General features: G+C 37.2%; 2 protein-coding genes across 3 annotated transcripts in view; both read right to left on the minus strand.

The window, feature by feature from the left end:
• Window positions 1–2,049: 2,049 nt before the first annotated feature.
• Window positions 2,050–2,983, minus strand: LOC132184581 (ferredoxin-thioredoxin reductase, variable chain, chloroplastic). Its single transcript, XM_059598270.2, is given in 3 exon segments — window positions 2,050–2,549; window positions 2,552–2,629; window positions 2,632–2,983. Coding segments are annotated over 3 exon segments (558 nt in total). The 5' UTR covers window positions 2,813–2,983; the 3' UTR covers window positions 2,050–2,250.
• Window positions 2,984–4,344: 1,361 nt separating this feature from the next.
• LCBK1 (long-chain base (LCB) kinase 1) overlaps window positions 4,345–17,970 on the minus strand; it is a 30,111-nt gene continuing 16,485 nt past the window's right edge. For both annotated transcript variants that reach the window (XM_059597030.2, XM_059597029.2), the window contains exons 6-9: window positions 15,274–15,420; window positions 8,194–8,293; window positions 5,308–6,248; window positions 4,345–4,882 (exon numbers count right to left, since the gene is read on the minus strand). In XM_059597030.2, coding sequence (XP_059453013.1) covers window positions 4,733–4,882; window positions 5,308–6,248; window positions 8,194–8,293; window positions 15,274–15,420 — 1,338 coding nt within the window. In that variant the 3' untranslated portion in view covers window positions 4,345–4,732. The remainder of the gene's footprint in view (window positions 4,883–5,307; window positions 6,249–8,193; window positions 8,294–15,273; window positions 15,421–17,970) is intronic.

A 17,970-nucleotide genomic window follows, 5' to 3' on the forward strand; every position in this document is an offset into this window, starting at 1 on the left:
GCTCTCGGATCATCATGAATTAAGGTTATACAATACATTATGTTATGTCCAACATCACTAATCAAATGATCTCATTGGTGAATTGGAGGGCACAACCCTAGTAGGAAATACACCATATAATCAGAGTAGATTACAACTACCCCTTTGCCCCCAAATCAATAAAGTTCTAACAATTTTTTTTTTTTTTTAAGTAATAAACCAATTTCATTGAAAGCGTAAGGCGCCTTAAGTACATAGAAAATATAAAATAAATAAAAAAAAAAAAAAAAAAAAAAAACCCCTCCTAATTAGAAAAGCAAAACGAATAAGGAAGTCACTATAGCTAATCAATAGAGGAGATACAAACACCGCCGTCCAAAGATACAATGTTTCGTAAAACATTGTCACAACAATATATGCTAAGAATGAATGTCAACATCCTGCCTCCATTCAACAAAAAATCCCAATAAATGCAATAAATATGATAAGCTTCATTTCTGCTGAAGCTATTCATAACAAAGAAAAATGCAGGTACAATTGCAGGATTATCTTTAATTTGGATAAGAACATCTTCTAAGAAGGAATAATAGCACACTGTCTAGCATTAAGAATGGCAGAAAATTCAATAACACTGATACTTCAAACCCTGTTTGACTCATTAGTGCTTTGAAAGAATGAATATTGGAGCAGCTGGATTAAGCTCATCAAGAATGGTAGCTTATTGCAGAAAATGATACTAAAAGATAACAGATAAGTTGTTCCCATGGCCCACAACATAACACCCAATTAAGTTAAAAGGTTACTCCAAATCTAACCTTCAAAGTGCAGCTTTATATCTTTAAAAGGAAACTGAAATTGTATGTTACAGTAAACTCCAAGATGGAAAGCACATTATCATGAATCTATTTCAGTAGCTAAATAAAACAAACATTACTGTGGGCAATTTTAATGTACATGATAAGTTATAGAAAATTCAATAGCCAAAGAATAGAACTTAAAAACTATTGCTTCAATTCATTATGATGATGTATCAATAATTTAACACCTTAGTCCCATATTAAGAAGATGAGTAGCCCACATATAGTGGATAGTTTATAAAAAGATATGCATGAGTGCTAAATTCCCATGTTACTTACTTACTAGATGAAACTAAGCTTTATAAGTAATTTTAAGAAAGCTTCAAATTGACTAGTTTTTTTGGGTTGATACCGCAGATGTGATTAATGTTTTTCTTATGTTGCTACAAATAATCTCTTAAAGAACTTGGGAAATACTAGGGCATTCCATGGTCAGCCAACCTGTTACGAAATCCCGAAAAGATCATTAGAGTCTTTGATCTTATCAACAAGTCGATCCCATGGAGGGTGAATTATAGCTTTTCTAGATGTTGCTTATGGTACAACCAAGAGCAACCAAATATTACATCAAATTCCTAAAACCCAATAGGAGTCACAGTGCGGCAGAGTTAACCTTGGTCTACACAAGAAACCTACTGCATCAGACGACTGAGACCCAACAAACTCTCTGAGTAACACTAAAGAAATGATTATTCTTGTTAGAAGAGTTAGGGTTAAAACCCTAACTCTTCTAACAATTCTTGAAGCAAAATATAGTCTCTCCTATTTGTTAATTCGTACCTTCAGCCACCAGGCTCGAGTTTTGTACCCAAATAACTGAAAAGACGTGGAGATTCCACCGTTCTTTTTCCATGCCTTTAGCCACTACGGGTTAAAGTATTTTCCGTCTATTTGGAGTATCATGGCTCACATCCATGAAATTGTTTGACACTATTTGAGTTATGTAGAATTCCGCAACTCAAATGTATTAATCACATAGCTTACATTAATCAAGGAAAAGAAATTCAATTGATAGAAGCATAGCCAATAAGCAAAGAGGCATCCACAGGAAACATGGTATTGTCCGAAGTAGAATCAGCAAACTTGTAAAACCATACAATTCCCAAAGCGAAAGCGGTACAAGCAGAGTGCTGTCTATCTAGAAATGAGAAATTAGAATGCAATGGGTGAAGGTGGAGAAATTCTTAATTTCAGCACTCGGAATCTACTTGCGAGAACAACAACAATGAGGTTAATTATGCAAAGATTGGTTCTCAAAACAAGCGAAAATGCGCAACAACTTTAATAAGTAGGAGTAATTATTATAACAAAAACATAATAATAGGACTTTTAAAAATAAAATTAAAAAAAGGGGGTGTCGGGGAGATTACATAGAAGAGTGCAACAATTTTGACTGCCCGACTAGACTTTCGGTTCAGAGATATTCGAACTCGTCCTCCTTGAGATGGGCAAAGAACTTGACAGGGCCGCGGCCTTCGATTTCAGTACGGAACTCGACCTTGTAAGGAAAATTGGCGGAGATTCTCTTCCCCTTCCAGAGCCCAACGTACTGCTTGAGCTGGCCTTCCATACCAGTCAGATCCACCTCCGGCAGCCTGGGAACATGGTACACCTTCAAAGGCACTTTAACCCTAACCCTGGCTCCGATCTTCTTGGCCTCATCAAGTAGCGCTGCTGATGCTGATGATGAATCGTCTTTGCCAACGGAGGAGAGGAAGAGGCCGTGGAATCTGATTTGAGGGCGACCTCGCAAGAAATCATCCTTGTTCTTCTTCTTATTTGGAGGTTGAGGCGGGAACAGTGACACAAGGTGAAAATGAAAATGAAACTGCAAACGAAGGCGAAGACTTGATAGAAACATTGCCGGTTCTATTAATGTGTATGGATGATGATGATGATGACGACGACGACGACGATGATAAAGAAGAAGAGATGATGGGTGTTACTGCTGCTGTAATTGGTATGGGTGTAGTCATTCCTCTTCGAGCAAACTAGAATAATGAGAAGAGAAATATGGTTCGACTAACTCCTTTTTCTCCTCTCTGTATGATCTATCTATCTATATATCTGCCATGAGTCTAGCGAGCAAGTAGGAACAATCCCACCTCAACCCCGTTCCTATCTGGGAGGACACGTGACTATGTGATCATCACATGTTTCTTTCTTATATTTCCTCTTCTCATATATCCCCTTATTTATCCTAAGATTAAACAAAGATAAGTATCATTTTATATGGTCCCCACGCCCACGCCCAGCAACACCTCTTATGTAAGAGATGTTTTTCAAGTTTAGATTTATTTATTTATTTATTTTTTAATTAAGTTAAACAAAAAAATCTAATTCAGTTTTTAAGCTGCCATTTATCTTTAAAATGCGTAATTTTTATGTGTATTTTTAAAAACCCATATGAGAATCATATGTTCTACGGACAAATGTTATTTTCATAAATCTCTATTATAAATACCTTGATCATTTTCTAACTTTGAATTCTATCTTCAAGTTTATAAATTTCATCCTTTTTTTTTTTTTGTCGTTCTCTTAATTATTTAATGAAAAAGAAAATGAAAATCCTTTTCCTCTGGGCTCATGATCTTCTTATTTAAAGATTATGATAATAAGAGTAGTTGAGTCCCCTAAAATATGAATGTTCCACCTAAAGATTACTTTGCATGCCTTAAATCTCAGTACATTTTAGTTTTATTATTCTCTCTTTCAGTAACAGTAAACAATCGACAAAAATCTTAGTAGATGAGGAATGAAAGGCAGAAGCCGTCCCTCTTTCTCCAACTCTTATGGACAGTGGATGAAAACGAAACACACTATTTTTTCCTGGCATTGTTACCACTCGAGCTGAAAAACTATGATTAATTACTTATATAGCAGGGATAAAATAAATAAATAAAGAAAGAAAGACAAATTTAAAAAAAATAAAAATTAAAAGAAGTTAAATATATATATTAAAAAAAAAAAAAAAATGAAGATACCGGAAACGGCTAGCACCTCCCCCAAAAGAGAAAAAAAGAAAAGAAAGAGCTCCAGTAAGAAGTGAAACCCTTCAACTGCATCATGCACTACCCGCTTTTCCTTTCGTTTTTGATTTTTTTTTTTTTTTTTTCAATGAAGGGGAAGGGAAAGGGGAAATTACAAGAAAATAAAAAAACAAAAGTGATAGAGCCAACCGTAGAACTATTGGGAATGGGTCAACTAAAAATATAATTCAAACATAAGTGCCACACTTGAACACATGGTGCACCGTGCACACTTATACATGGTGCACGACAACACCGCCATATATAACTATGCTTCAATTCTGGAAGGTGGAGCTGATGGGAATGTGTGTCTGCGCACATGTATTTGAGTAATGCTATGTACCAATTTTTCATCTGGATGAAACTTTTTTTCTTTACAAATAGTGGACAGAGGGACCAAATGAAAAGTTGGTACATTGCATTAATCCGTGTATCTATATATAAACTGACAGATATCTGCGACATCTTGAAGAAGCAGATAAAGAGAAATGGTGAATCAATAACCAAATGCTTTACAAAACAAATATCTCCAGATCATTTTGAAGACGATCACAGGGGGGAAAATGAGAAGAAGAAAAAAAACCCAGAAGTTGCAACACATTGAGCTGCTTCCACAAGGCAGCAAACGAAGGGCAAAGATACATGAGAGTAGAAGGAATGAAACAAATGAACAACCACATAACCGAACAAAAAATTTACAAGGACCTCAGCTGTTCAATGGTGCAATAGCGAGCAGGCTAACAAAATACAGCAAAAGGTATTCTAATCTGCTATATGGGTGCTTTCTCTATATTCCACAACCACAATTGACAAAGCAATGACGTCCCAAGAAGCCATCAAAGAATTCAAAAAGAAGGCACAATTTTTTTATACATGATGTCCAGGGAAGCGACCAATAAGTCTGCACTGTTCGGGAAGCAAAGAAGAAATTACTTGCTCATTAAGGGGAAAAAGCTCACCATCAATGCCACAGCCATTGTGAGTGTGCTTTCCTGGTTTAATCTTCACCGACTTTACCTGCAATCAAATGGAAACTTGAGTTATATCGTGCCAAACCAAATTGATGTACTGCTAAGGATCATGCTCCTACACAAGGAATACACATAAAATCCCATGTTCACCCCCTCCCCCCAGTGTACATGTCGTGCAGTACTTTATGCAACGACAGAACATGCAAAGGGAGAAGCCTTGGCTGAGGTCTTGGATTGTAAGGGGGACTGGAAAAATCTGCCAACATGCAACTGCACCATAAAGGTCTACACCCAACTTAATCTACTCCATTTAAACTACTGACAACTGTGTTGCTAGCAGTCTGCTTCAACTGGAAAGTAAAATTTAAGAAATGCAGCTTGATACAATGTCATAGTCATTTTTCTGATTTAAAATCCCCCTCAACAAAAAAAAAATTAAGACCAAAAGTACTGCTGGAGTAATGCTTATACCTTTACATATTCAACATATGGCAATGAAAGGTGACGACCCATCTGCAGCAGTATGAAAAATCTCAACAGCCTCAGTCGCCCACTCCCATGAACCAAGAGCATATCCATGGTGTTGTCATCATGCTCAGCTTTTGGTGCCACCACCTGAGAACTTTGAACAGTTCTGCATGCATGGTTGCAAACCAGAATGCCAAGAAATTGCCCCTTTGTAACAACCCATTTATCTTCATATCGAGGCATGACTTCCCTTTTCACTCCTGTTTCTACATCATCAGATGGTCCTGGCAATTCAATTGGATTTTCTACATCCCAATTAGGCTCACTATCCCACTTTGGTTCAGTGTCCCATATTGGACCTGGATCAGATAGTGTTGATGAAATATCCTCCTTATCATTTGTTGCAGCATTGGCCCAAGAACATCTAGAGGCGTCATTTGTGGCAGTCAATGCAGTCCATCCTTTATCGGTCCTCGACTTCGACCTGGTCCTTGGCCAGTTTGGAGTCGCTGATAGAGGAATCTGAGGATGAATAACTTCGGGCTCTGCTGTTACATTGTTTCTCCCAGATGACAGGCGTTTCGCTTTTGGATCTAGGCCACGCACATACTCAGATGGTTCAGTGCTGGCATGAGTGCTACTACAGGTTGTATCCAAGTCTCCTCCAGACATTCGACTAGGGGTCATTATTGAGTCGATACTAGATAAACTAGAGGCTCTGGGGATGCCATCCTTGCTTGATCTCCTCATAATGTCTGTGTGCAGTTCTGACATGTCAACTACTTCCCGCTCAGCTGATAAGTTTCCTTCCCGGTCCTCTTTTGATGCTGGAAGATATTCCAATTCATAGCTGTACTTTGGTAAGCATAAAAACTTGAGAAATCCCGCAACAAAATAACGCAAAGGACCAAATCGCTTCTGATATTTATCAGAAAGTTCCAACACTGCAACAAATTGGAAATACGGACAAATGAACAATAAATACTCCACCAGCAATTGAATATATTGTACCATACATATAATGCATCATCATTAACTGTAACTCATTCCAACAAATATTTACTTGGTAATCATATTCCAGTTTCTCCTCTAAGTCTATCATTAAACCTAAACTAATGTATCAAAATGCACTCAAGCTAATTAAAGAATATCAAAGGAGAACACATGGTGGCATGTTCTTGACAACACCAACTTATTGCATTAATTACAAGCATTGCATGCCAAACAAAAATTAGTAAATTACAGTAGGAATAAGTCTCCCATCTTGGAGACATCAATTAAATGGGATAGTGTAACAAGGGAGTATGCCTGCACGTAAAAAGGCTAGCATAAAATATCAGGTCTGGGAACTATGCTAAAATAGAATTTCAATTATGTTTACATGTTTAATAAATAGAAAATTAACATTACTCGGAAAACAGAAGGCTGTCATGGCTCTTAAGAAGTAACAGCTTTTTACACTAACAGAAGAAGACGTCACTGTATACAAAGGTCACTGTGCACACGTCACTGTGTTGTATGATTTAATAGACAATAGAAGATGTAAAGTGACCAGAATTAGGAACAATAGACACATAATTTGGAGAGAGAAGCAATATTATCTTTGTTGGGTCCGTTCCAAGAGAGGGTTGTTTGATGTCAATCATTCTACAATGTCCTAGTGTCCTACTTCCCCATGCTATTCCTTTCTCTTGGAAGAGTATTTGACAGAATAAGGTTATTTGGCAGCATTGGGGAAGATCCTCACTATGGATAACCCAAGGAAGAGGCATATCTTGCATCCTGGTGGTAGATTGGTGTTGTATGTGCAAGAAGAGTGAGAAATCCATTGATCATCTCTTGGTCCACTGCAAGATTGTTAGTGCTTAATGGAATATTATTTTCAGCATGTTTGAGTTAGATTAGGTCATGCCTAGAAGAGTGGTAAAAGGCCTCGCCAGTTGGAGAGGGCAGTTTGGCAGTTCTCATTGTGCAGTTGTGGAAGATGGTTGTCCTGCTTAATGTGGTGTGTTTCTCTTGTATACTTCTTGTGTACTTGGGTTACGCTTCTACACTTTTTAATGAATTCTATTACTTTAAAAAAAATAAAAAGACACATTTATTAGGCCAGGCATCAGGATACACAAATATAAAAGCGTAATCTTATGTCTTATTTTGTTCACATCAAAAGATTATATATGTTCATTTTGAATAAATATTTTGATAAAAGTATAACCATCTAGATAATACAGGAAACTGCAATTAAACTTACATTTTTATTTTTAATAGGATGAACACAGGTCTTACATGCAACATTACAAAAACAAAAGTAGCTTAGACATTGTTTCATACCATTGACTAGATTTAAAGCAAAAATCACAAGATCTCAAGCTCCCAAATGGAACAGCATCAAAATTAATCATCACTCTAATAGGTTCATTTTAGCATTGTTGAAAGGTCATTGTCTAGAATATAAACAATCAATATCTCCCTTTTCTTACCTTATCTTGGGACCTAATTAAGCATAATGTGAAATATAACCACAAAATTGATTCACCAATTCTTTTTTCAACAAATAAAGCAAGCTTATGAATACTCATAAGGTAAATGCCTGACATAAGCAACCTCAAGTGTGAGACATGCTTACACATCTGAAACTTCAAAAGCATGAGCGATAAAGCATTTCTTCGTCAAACTTCACTAGAAAGCAAGCAGCAACGAACATGAAAATCCAAATACAGATCATCCAGAAAGATGAGAAAACAAAAGGCAAGTAATTCTATAGCCAAAATAGTGAATGTGCTTTATTTCACTTAGTTTGCTACTTGGAATATAGGGGAAATGGGAAATTAATTGACTGCAATACAAGTCAAGATCTAAAACAATGCCATTCCAAGTATCATGATTTACCATCACTAACAAAGCCAAAGTATGAGACTGTCATCCCAAAGTGAATAACACCCCTCTGAATCCACTCAACAGCAAAAACATCTGTAGCGGTAAGACCTCCCTGAGACCAACAAAAGAAATTCACTGAGAAGGTTTAATGCATTTTCACCAAAGGTCTATAACAACATTACAGACAAGAAGTTAAAAATCCGAATCTCTAAAAGCTCAGAATTTGAAGGAAAAAAAAAAAAAAAAAAAAAAAAAACCTAATAATTAGGTAGCTTCCAATTTTTAAGTAACAATAGGTATGAAAGGTTAAAAATGATGCGACCAAAATTGAAACTCATCGTCAATTATCATAAATCACTGAAATTCAAGCCATTTTGATATTGATATTCATCAGTGATGTGCAATCTATCGAACTATAAAGCAGCAAAAACATCAGCAAATGGGAAAGAAGAAGTTGCTACATCAACACAAGTCAGCAAAATTCTTATGAAGTTCAATATTTTTCACACTTTTGCACAGAATAAAACCAGCTGGGCAAGATTGGGCAAGATTATTCTTCCCAAGTAGAGAAGAAATCAGTTCCAATCATTTATAAAAACTTCAGGTAGAAACAAGTTTAAGTCCTAATAAAATCTTTGAAGTTGGTGCTAAGAATTGCCCAGCACACTAGCAGACTTTGTTTCTCATTGTAGATCAACAATATCATGAATAATTTCCAATTCACAGAAAGACCTAGAAAGGGCTTCATTTGGGCCATCTAACAAAGGATACTTTCACGCTAACAAAAAAAGAACAGTTACATTGTAGATCCAGGTGGTGCCATTGTTAGAACATTACAACTGGTTTGACCCAAAATTCTGTTTGGCTCTTGTCCAGCAAGTGAGAATCCATGTGCTTGGATTTGGCTGCAGCTGTTTCGCGCCCCCCCACCCCCTTTTCATACATAACTTTTAAGGGGATTTTACATTCTCCATTACGTCAAAGGTCACATTTAATGGGCAGTAGTGATGTAGTACGATATTTACCTATATTTTTAGTAAAAACGAAAATAAGGAAAATATCAAAAATAATACTGGAGCAATGGCGTTTGATCAGAATTTTACCCGTTCTCAGACAATGGAAGTACAAAAAGAAAGATTGTCACGATTCTTGTTGATTGTCAATTTTATATTAGAATTTTATTTTATTTTATTAGGACTTTATTCCATTTCCTTAATAAGGTTATATTTGCTTTAATTATTTTCCTTTCCTTATTAGGATTAGGTTTACTATTGCTACTAGGATTAGGTTTACATTCTCTACAAGTATTTTTCTTCTATAAATAGGCTAGCTTATTATGTAAAACTAATTCATTGAATCATTATCAAATCAGAAAATTTTCTCAAATACTCTGCGGAGTTTCATCTTTCTTTTAGTCTGTGAGCTTGTTTTTAACTTTTGGGTAGAAGATAAAGACGCTTCCCCTTACAGAATCAAATAAACTACTCTTTGGTTAGTTACTTACTTACTTTAGTCTTCCGCTACATCAGTTGGTATAAGAGCAGACTTTATCCTGATCGTGGCCAATTAGCGTAACGGTGACAAACTTCTCCAACAACACCGCTTGTAAGGAAAGGGCTCTTTCGAGAGCCAAATTCATGGGGTATCCAAGCCGGTGTTATCCGGATTCGATGGCCAACTTGTACTACAACAACATCTATAACGACGCTGTTCATGAGAGAGATGTTGTTTCGAGATTCGACTACTAGTGATACATCAAGCGATCAGAGGCTCCTTGGAGAGCCGAATTTCAAGAGTTTCGGTAAACAGTGCAACATGAGATATGCTAGTTATGGGAGACGTTTGAACGTATGCAGATGGGTTCCTTTCGAAATCATAGAAACATTGATGGAAGTCACATTCGACCTATTCGTAACTATATTCATAAATCTCCAAATAGGTACTCAACCTATGAAGAGAATATTAATTGTGGTGAAAAGGATGTGGAGGTTGTTAAATTGTTAATTATGGTGAAACATTGAAGCCTGTTCCTAAGGACACTAATCCGATGAGGGGCATAAGTTCGATGGAGAAAGGGAATTTTGTTCCGGAAGTGGAGGTTGCACAGCCTAGGATCAAAGGCATTTCTGACACCATAACTGGTGAAAATGGTTTGACCAAACCCCAAAAGTGGCTGATTGAGTGGATGAGGGCAGGTGTAAAGGACGATGATCCGCATATGGCGAGCTTGAAGGTCATGGAGGAGGATTTTCGTCGGGCAAATCAGGTAGCACGCAATGGGAAGCTATCCCCCGATCATCCTAATCAGGGGCTGGATGGCGATGAAGATGATCAGAAGTTGGTGTTGCTGAATGAGGTGATAGAGAATTTCCTTCGGGAAATAAAGGTCGCACAACCTAGGGCTAAGGGCAAGAGAGAGCTGTTAAATTTAGAAAGCTCTATTAATTAGGGCATTGCTAGCGCGTCTCCTCGGAGAAGGAAGGGCAAGACTATTGGGATGTAACGATTCGTGTTTGTTTTGAGGGTTTTGGGCTTCTTTGGGTTTTTGTTTATGAGGGTTTTTGGGTGGATGTGTTGGGGTTCTTTTGTGGGTGAGCTACGGCTTTCTTTTTTCTTTTTCTAGTTAGGTGTTTTCTCTTGTATACTTCCAGTGTACGTTGGGGCGCCTTACGCTTTTAATAAAACTTCTTATTACTTATCAAAAAAAGGTTGTTAAATTGGTTGAAAAAGTGGAGTTGTTGTCAGAGAAACAATTTGTGTAGCAACAACTATTTGTTCCAATGACTACACCAGTGGAAGAATAACCACCACCTCCTCCACCACAGGTGCAACTCATCACTATCACCACAAAAATTGAAGATTATTTTGAAGAAAACGATGAAGTTGAAGATGACATCCATGAAGAAATCCTTGGAGGAATTTTTATGGAAGTAAACGAAAAGGAAAAATTGTATCTTGATGCTATTTATGCAGATTTCTCCAAGTACCTTTCTTCAGAGGAGCCTCTCGTACTATATCCCGAAGGAAACTCGAGGACGAGTTTTTTTCAAGTGGGGGTGTCTGATGTAGGACGATATTTACCTATATTTTCGGTAAAAACGAAAAAAGAAAAATATCAAAAATAATATTGGAGTAGTGGCGCTTTATCATAATTTTATTCGTTCTCAAACAATGAAAGTACAAAAAGAAAGATTTTTCACGATTCTTGCTGATTGTCAATTTTATATTAGGATTTTATTTTATTTTATTATGACTTTATTTCCTTTCCTTAATAAGGTTAGATTTGCTTTAATTATTTTCCTTTCCTTATTAGGATTAGGTTTCCTATTGCTACTAAGATTAGGTTTACTATTACTACTAGGATTATGTTTACTTTCTCTACAAGTATTTATCTCCTATAAATAGCCTAGCTTATTATGTAAAACCAATTCATTGAATCATTATCAAATTAGAAAATTTTCTCTCAAATACTTTGCGGAGTTTTATCTTTCTTTTAGCCTGCGAGCTTGTTTTTATCTTTTGGGTAGAAGACAAAGATACTTCTCCTTGCATAATCAAAGACGTTGTTCTTTGGTTAGTTACTTTAGTCTTCCGCTACGTCAAGTAGTGGACAAAACTAGATTACATAGTTTTTTTCTTTATAAGTAATCAGAAATTTATAGAAAGTGTAAGATGCCCCTAAAGTACACAGGAAGTATACAAAAGGACCACCAAACAAAAGAGCAAAAAGAGCAGGGAAAACCTAGCCAAAGACACCCGCAAGAACCCAAAAAGAAAAACTACAAACGAAAACGAAAACCCCCACACACTTCTCCGCCGCCCTTAAGTCCCACTAAACAAAATGACACCCACAAGAAGACAACCCACATCTACCCCTCAATCATCCTCTCACGACCAGGAGAGAGAGAGAGAACCCCATAACTTTTTTTAAAAGTAATATAATCACATTAAAAGGCGTCAAACATGCTAAGAATCTAACCAAGGTGGCAATTCACCATGTATCTGCATATTCCCAGAAAACACAAGTAGTTCCTAGAAATTCCAAATGTTTCTGCAAGTGTGTTGATCAATCAATCATATTCCTCCATCTTTATGTAAATTCTAGATTCGGTTGTAGAAGTATGTACATTTTCTTGCCAGTTATGCTATTCTTTCTAGAAAGAAAAAAAAAAAAAAAGTGGTAGTTTTTGGCTGATAACCTCCTTTGCAAGCCATACTAATGACCCCTATACATCTTTGATTTATAATCAAGAGTATCGATGGTGGCCACCCATTGATACTCTTGATTAGAGTATGTGCATGAGAGAGAGGCGTGGTGGAGAGTTGCGGTTGACTATAAATTTGGTAGTTTGTAGGGTGATAGTGTTCCAATGAACCGCTTGGGTCATATGGGGTGGGGTGATGGACAAATATCAGGAAGGGTAGGGGGTCGTTTGCAAGTCACACCAGATTTTAGGTGGGAGACGGCACCGAGATGAGTTTCTAGCATGATCTGTGGTGTAGTGTAGGGCTAACAATTTAACCTGCGAACCCGACATGAACACGACACGTAGTTTTAGGGTTAGGGTTTAGGTTAAATGGGTTCGGGTCATAAACGAGTCAACCCATTTATGACGCGTTTAATAAACGTGTCACACGGGTCAACACGTGAACCCGTGTGTTGACCCGTTATATATATATATATATATATATAAAGTAAATTTTAAGTTTCCCTAAAGTCCTAAATGGTTCTCTTCAGTCTTCTGTCTCTCAATCTACAACACCGCTCTCCCAGACCATACTCCCTCTCTCTCTCAATCTTCGTCGACTGCAAACATTCGTCTCCGATCTCTTGCTCTCCCTCTCTCTCGGTCTCTCCATTGGTTTCTCACATTGGAAAACTCAATGGGGACTTGAGAGCATAATATTTCTGGTTTTGGAGAGCAAGCTTTGGAGTCTCGAGGGCTAGAGGAGGAGCCTTTGCAAGTGGGTGATGGAGATTTTGACAAGACGGCCATAAGAGAACCCAACTCCATGTTGGACAAATTGTGGTTGCAGTGATCAGAGAGAGCCATGGAGTTGATGGCAGGTTTGCATGGGGAGGACTCTATCGGTGTTGTGCTTCTTCCCATCATCATTTTCTTGATTTTGTTGTTTCAGTTCTTAAACTCAATGTCTCTGATTCCTCTTATATCCAATCTTTGTTATTTTGAAATGATTGCAACATAGGGAAAAAAAAAATCAGGGTTGGGTCGTTTTGTGTCTGCCCGACGCAACTCGTTAACTAATAGGTCACATGGTTCGTGTTACGTAGTAATTTAGCGTATTGTGTTCGGGTTGACCTGTTTGACCCTTTTAGCTAAACGGGTCATGTTTGGGATAACCCTAAATGGGTCGGCGGGTCAAGCTGGTCGACCCGAATCTGACACGCCAACCTGTTTTGCTTGCTTCCGAAGTAGCTCATTCAAAACTTTCTGGTGGATCCAATTAGTGGAATGTAAGTTTTGTTAGAGCAACTCATGATTGAGAGGTGAATGTCTTCGCCTCATTTTTTAATTTGTTGTACTCTATTAGAGAAAGACGGGAAGGTGATGACAAGCTTTGGTGGATCCCCTCTAAAAAGGGGTTGCTTGTTGTTAGCTCCTTCTATAAGGTCTTTGTTTGTAATGGTGGCATTCATTTTCCTTGGAAGAGTATTTGGTGAACCAAGGTTCCATTGAGAGCCACTTTTTTTGCTTGGTTGGCAGCCCTAAAAAAGATTCTTATCATGGACAATCTAAAGAAGAGGCATGTCATTGTAGTTGATTGGTATTATATGTGCAAGAGGGATGGAAAATCCGAGAACCATCTTCTTCTCCATTGTGAGGTAACTTGTGCATTATGGAGCGCACTTTTCAGTCATTTTGGGCTTTCTTAGATTATGCCTAGAAGAGTAGTTGATTTGTATGCTTGTTGGTGGATGTGTGGTAGCTCTCAAAATGCTGCTATTTGGAAGATGATGCCTTCTTGTCTTTTGTGATGTCTCTGGAGGGAACACAAAGATAGAAGTTTTGAGGACCACGAGGATGTTGGTGGAGCTTATTAATACTTTGTATTTTGTATATTTGGACACCTGCGTTTTTAGTTCCGTTTGTGATTAGCTTTTATTATTTCTTTGTTCTCTTTTCTTCTCTTACTTAGGTATTTCTATTGTGTACTTCATATGTACCTGGGTTGTGTCTTTCACTATTTAATGATATTTCAATTACTTATTTTTTTTTTTTAAAAAAAAAATCAAGAGTATTGATGGCAACGGTGACCATCTTTTGGGAAATTTAAGTCAAATATATCTTTCAGAAATCCAACCTAGTTGTGCTGTATAGCATTGCTCCTTTGTGGTGAAATAATCTGACACCTGTACTACTACCCTCTCCCATCATTCTCACAGTTGATTACTAATGCAGAATGATCAATAATGAGTGCCAAACAATGGTTTATGGCAGTTGTTACTACATTAGTTGTGTAAACACTCCAGGTTGGGCTGATGATAATTATGCATTTATAGAATCCGACAAGGTTATGTCATACTTTCTGTCTTGGCTTTCCCAGACACCTAGATTCTTTCTATCTTTGTATTTTATTTTCACTGTGTGTTAGCATAGGTGTAGTTAGGTGTTTGTTAAAAATATTGTCATTTCAAACATGTTTCTCCATTTATTAGGGTATCCCTACCCTAACAAGAGAGGACAACATATAAATAATATTAAAGGACCCATACCATGAAATGATGAATGATGATAACAAAGATAAAACCATGCCAATGAGCTGTAGCTCAATTGGCACATCCTCCCCTGGTAAGAACGGGGTGGAGGTTGGAGTTGTGGGTTAAAGACCAACTGGATGTGTATGTAACTCATCAATCAAACCGAAAAAATTAATAAAAGTTAAAACAGTGATAATAGCAGTCACTATAATCACTATAATGGCATTGTTTGACAAATGACAACCAAATGAATAATTAAAGAGGATTGCATTAAAGTGAATTGCCAGGTTGTCATATCTGTCATAAGAAAATTATTTATAATAACCAGCAAGTTCTAAACTGATACCATCCAATTCAATGAAAAGAGTTACCTTCACAATAGCCATAGCAGCAGAAACAGCATCTCTGACTCCAAGAACAGTCCAAACTAATGAATTGTCCGAACCAGCAGGTATAATTCCAATTGGTATAGAAATTCCCTCTTTCTGGTTGTCCCTACTTAATAGACCGTTTAGAACCTGCATAATAAAGAAAACAGTATGGACATGGTATCTACACTAGGAAAGTATTAAGAACTAGCACCCTGATAAGCATGACAAATTTTCTTAGAAGCACGTACACATGAAAAAAGGGGTCCTTGATATAAAATTTGTCTAGAAAAACATTGACTATAGAACACCTTAATCTTAATATTAACATTATGAAACTAGGAGAAATAGATGCTTAAATTTCTCAGATAGAAACAAAGAGGAAAACTACTGCACGGTCTTGAGCACTAGGAAGAATGCAAAAGTATATTGCATTATAGGCTTAGATATTCTATTTCAATACATCAAGGCCCAGAAATGTAAGATCCTTCTTTTTGTTTTTTAATTGAAATTTATTAAGAGCAAAAGAGCGCAATCCAAGTACACAGAAAATATACAAGAGAAAGAAAGACCAAACCAGAAAGACAAAAGATCAAAAAAATCAGGAAAATTATAAATATGTAAACAATCATAACCGGCTGACAGTAAAGAGTTTTGAAGAACTTTAACTCCATCACTGTCCACCCACAATATTAAAAACTTAGATTGTTTCTCTCTCCAATTTTTTTTAACAAGAAATTGAGTTTCATTAAAAACAAAAGGGTGCACCTGAGTACAGAGGACGTATACAAGAGAAGCACCTAACCAGAAAAAGATAAAAGATAATAAAAAAAAGTCATGGAAACTACAAATATGAAAACAATCATAGGTAGTTATCCACTAGAAAGGGAATTGAAGAAGGCCTTTAACTCTGCTACCCTTTTTCTATATTCAAAGCTTCCATCATTTCTTTCTCTTCAAATATACCATATCAAGTAAAGCTGAAGCATCTTCCAAACAACTTTTACTTTGAGGGCTACCAAACTTCCCTTTCCAACAAATGAAGAAAATTCTCATTCAACGAGGCATGACCCAAGCTAGGCCGAACAAAGCCGAAGATAGAGTTCCATAAGCCACTGGCTAACTCACAAAAGAGTAAAAGATGATCAACGGTTTCCCCACTTTTCTTACACAAGCAATACCAATCAACCACAATGATATGCCGCTTTCTAAACGATAAATTTAATTTTTTTTTTTCTTTGTAAGTAATGTTATATATATATAAAAAAAAAAAACGCAATACGCTTCTAAGTACACAAGAGAGTATACATAGGTACCCAACACAAAACCCATAAACACAACCCAAGAAGACCCAACCCAAGAGGCCCAACAAGAAGCCAACCCAATAGGCCCAACAAGAAGCCATAGCCAAACAGAATAAACCCAAAAAAGAACCCAAAACTAAAGCCACAATAGCCCAGCATCAGCCCTAATAACCAATACCCCTACTGCACCTCAGGAGGACAGTAAAAAGCATTTACGGACCCAAAACAGTCCCGGCGTTTCTTGCACGGAGAAGGTCTCCGCATTTAGGTAAGATCCTCACTTTGGATAACTTAACGATATGCCGCTTTCTTAAGTTATCCAAAGTGAGGATCTTACCTAAAGCAGTCGACCAAGCGAAGAATGTCACTCTTAAATGGGCCTTACTCCGCCAAATATACCTCCAAGGAAAAGGAGTGCTATCATGAGGGATTAAAACATTATAGAACGTTCAACCTCAAACCGCCCCCTCTTGGAAGGGATCCCATAAAGCTGTTCTACACCATCTTGTTTCAATTTGATGGAATACAGCTGATCGAAGAACAAAGTAAAGAACCCCAACCCCCCTTAGAAATCAGAGAACAAACCTTGTTCCAACCTACCAAATAAAATTTGATCTCTTCATCATTACCATCCCACAAGAAATCCTGATAAAGCTTCTGTATACGATTGGCAATGCCCGACGAGAGGGGGAAAAGAGATAAAAAATAAGTAAGCAATTTAGAGAGTGTGCTCTCAACCAATGTAATCTTACCACCCTCAGACAAGTACAGCCACTTCAAGTCAGCCATACAACACTCTATCTTCTCAATAAATGCCATCCCAAATAGACTATCTTCTCAATAAATGTCTTGGGTTATGCTACGCGGAGTGGCAGATCTTCTACATTATGGACATTACCAACAGGTCCCAATTCTGATTTAGCTAAGTTAATATTTATTCTAGCATGGAAATCCTAGGAAACATTCATTATATCTTCTTTTAAGACTTTCCAACAAGCTTGGAAGAAAGCCATAGAAAGCCATTCATTAAGGCTTTCACCACCTCAAAGACCTTGTCGTCATCGAACACCCTCTCCAACTAATTAGCCTAAAACCTCACCGAAGGAATCAAAAGAAAGGCCATCCAATTTGGGTCAACTATACTATTCAATATACCAACTATCATAGAACCGAACAATGTGTTCTCTAATCTTAGTATGATCTATAGAAACTAAACCATTAACCATCAAAGATTCAATGGAATTATTTCTTCTATCGAGTTTGCCACTCGGTGAAAAACATTTTGTGCACTTGTCACCCTTTTTATGCCACAAAGCCCTCAATTTCTGCCTCCAACTCACTCCTCTATAAGAGTAGACCTCTACAGATCATTTATAGCTTTAGCCTTTCTCACTTT

This window comes from Corylus avellana, chromosome 7 (genome assembly GCF_965113065.1).
Source record: "Corylus avellana chromosome 7, dhCorAvel1.hap1.2, whole genome shotgun sequence".
NCBI classification, from domain to species: Eukaryota; Viridiplantae; Streptophyta; class Magnoliopsida; order Fagales; family Betulaceae; genus Corylus; species Corylus avellana.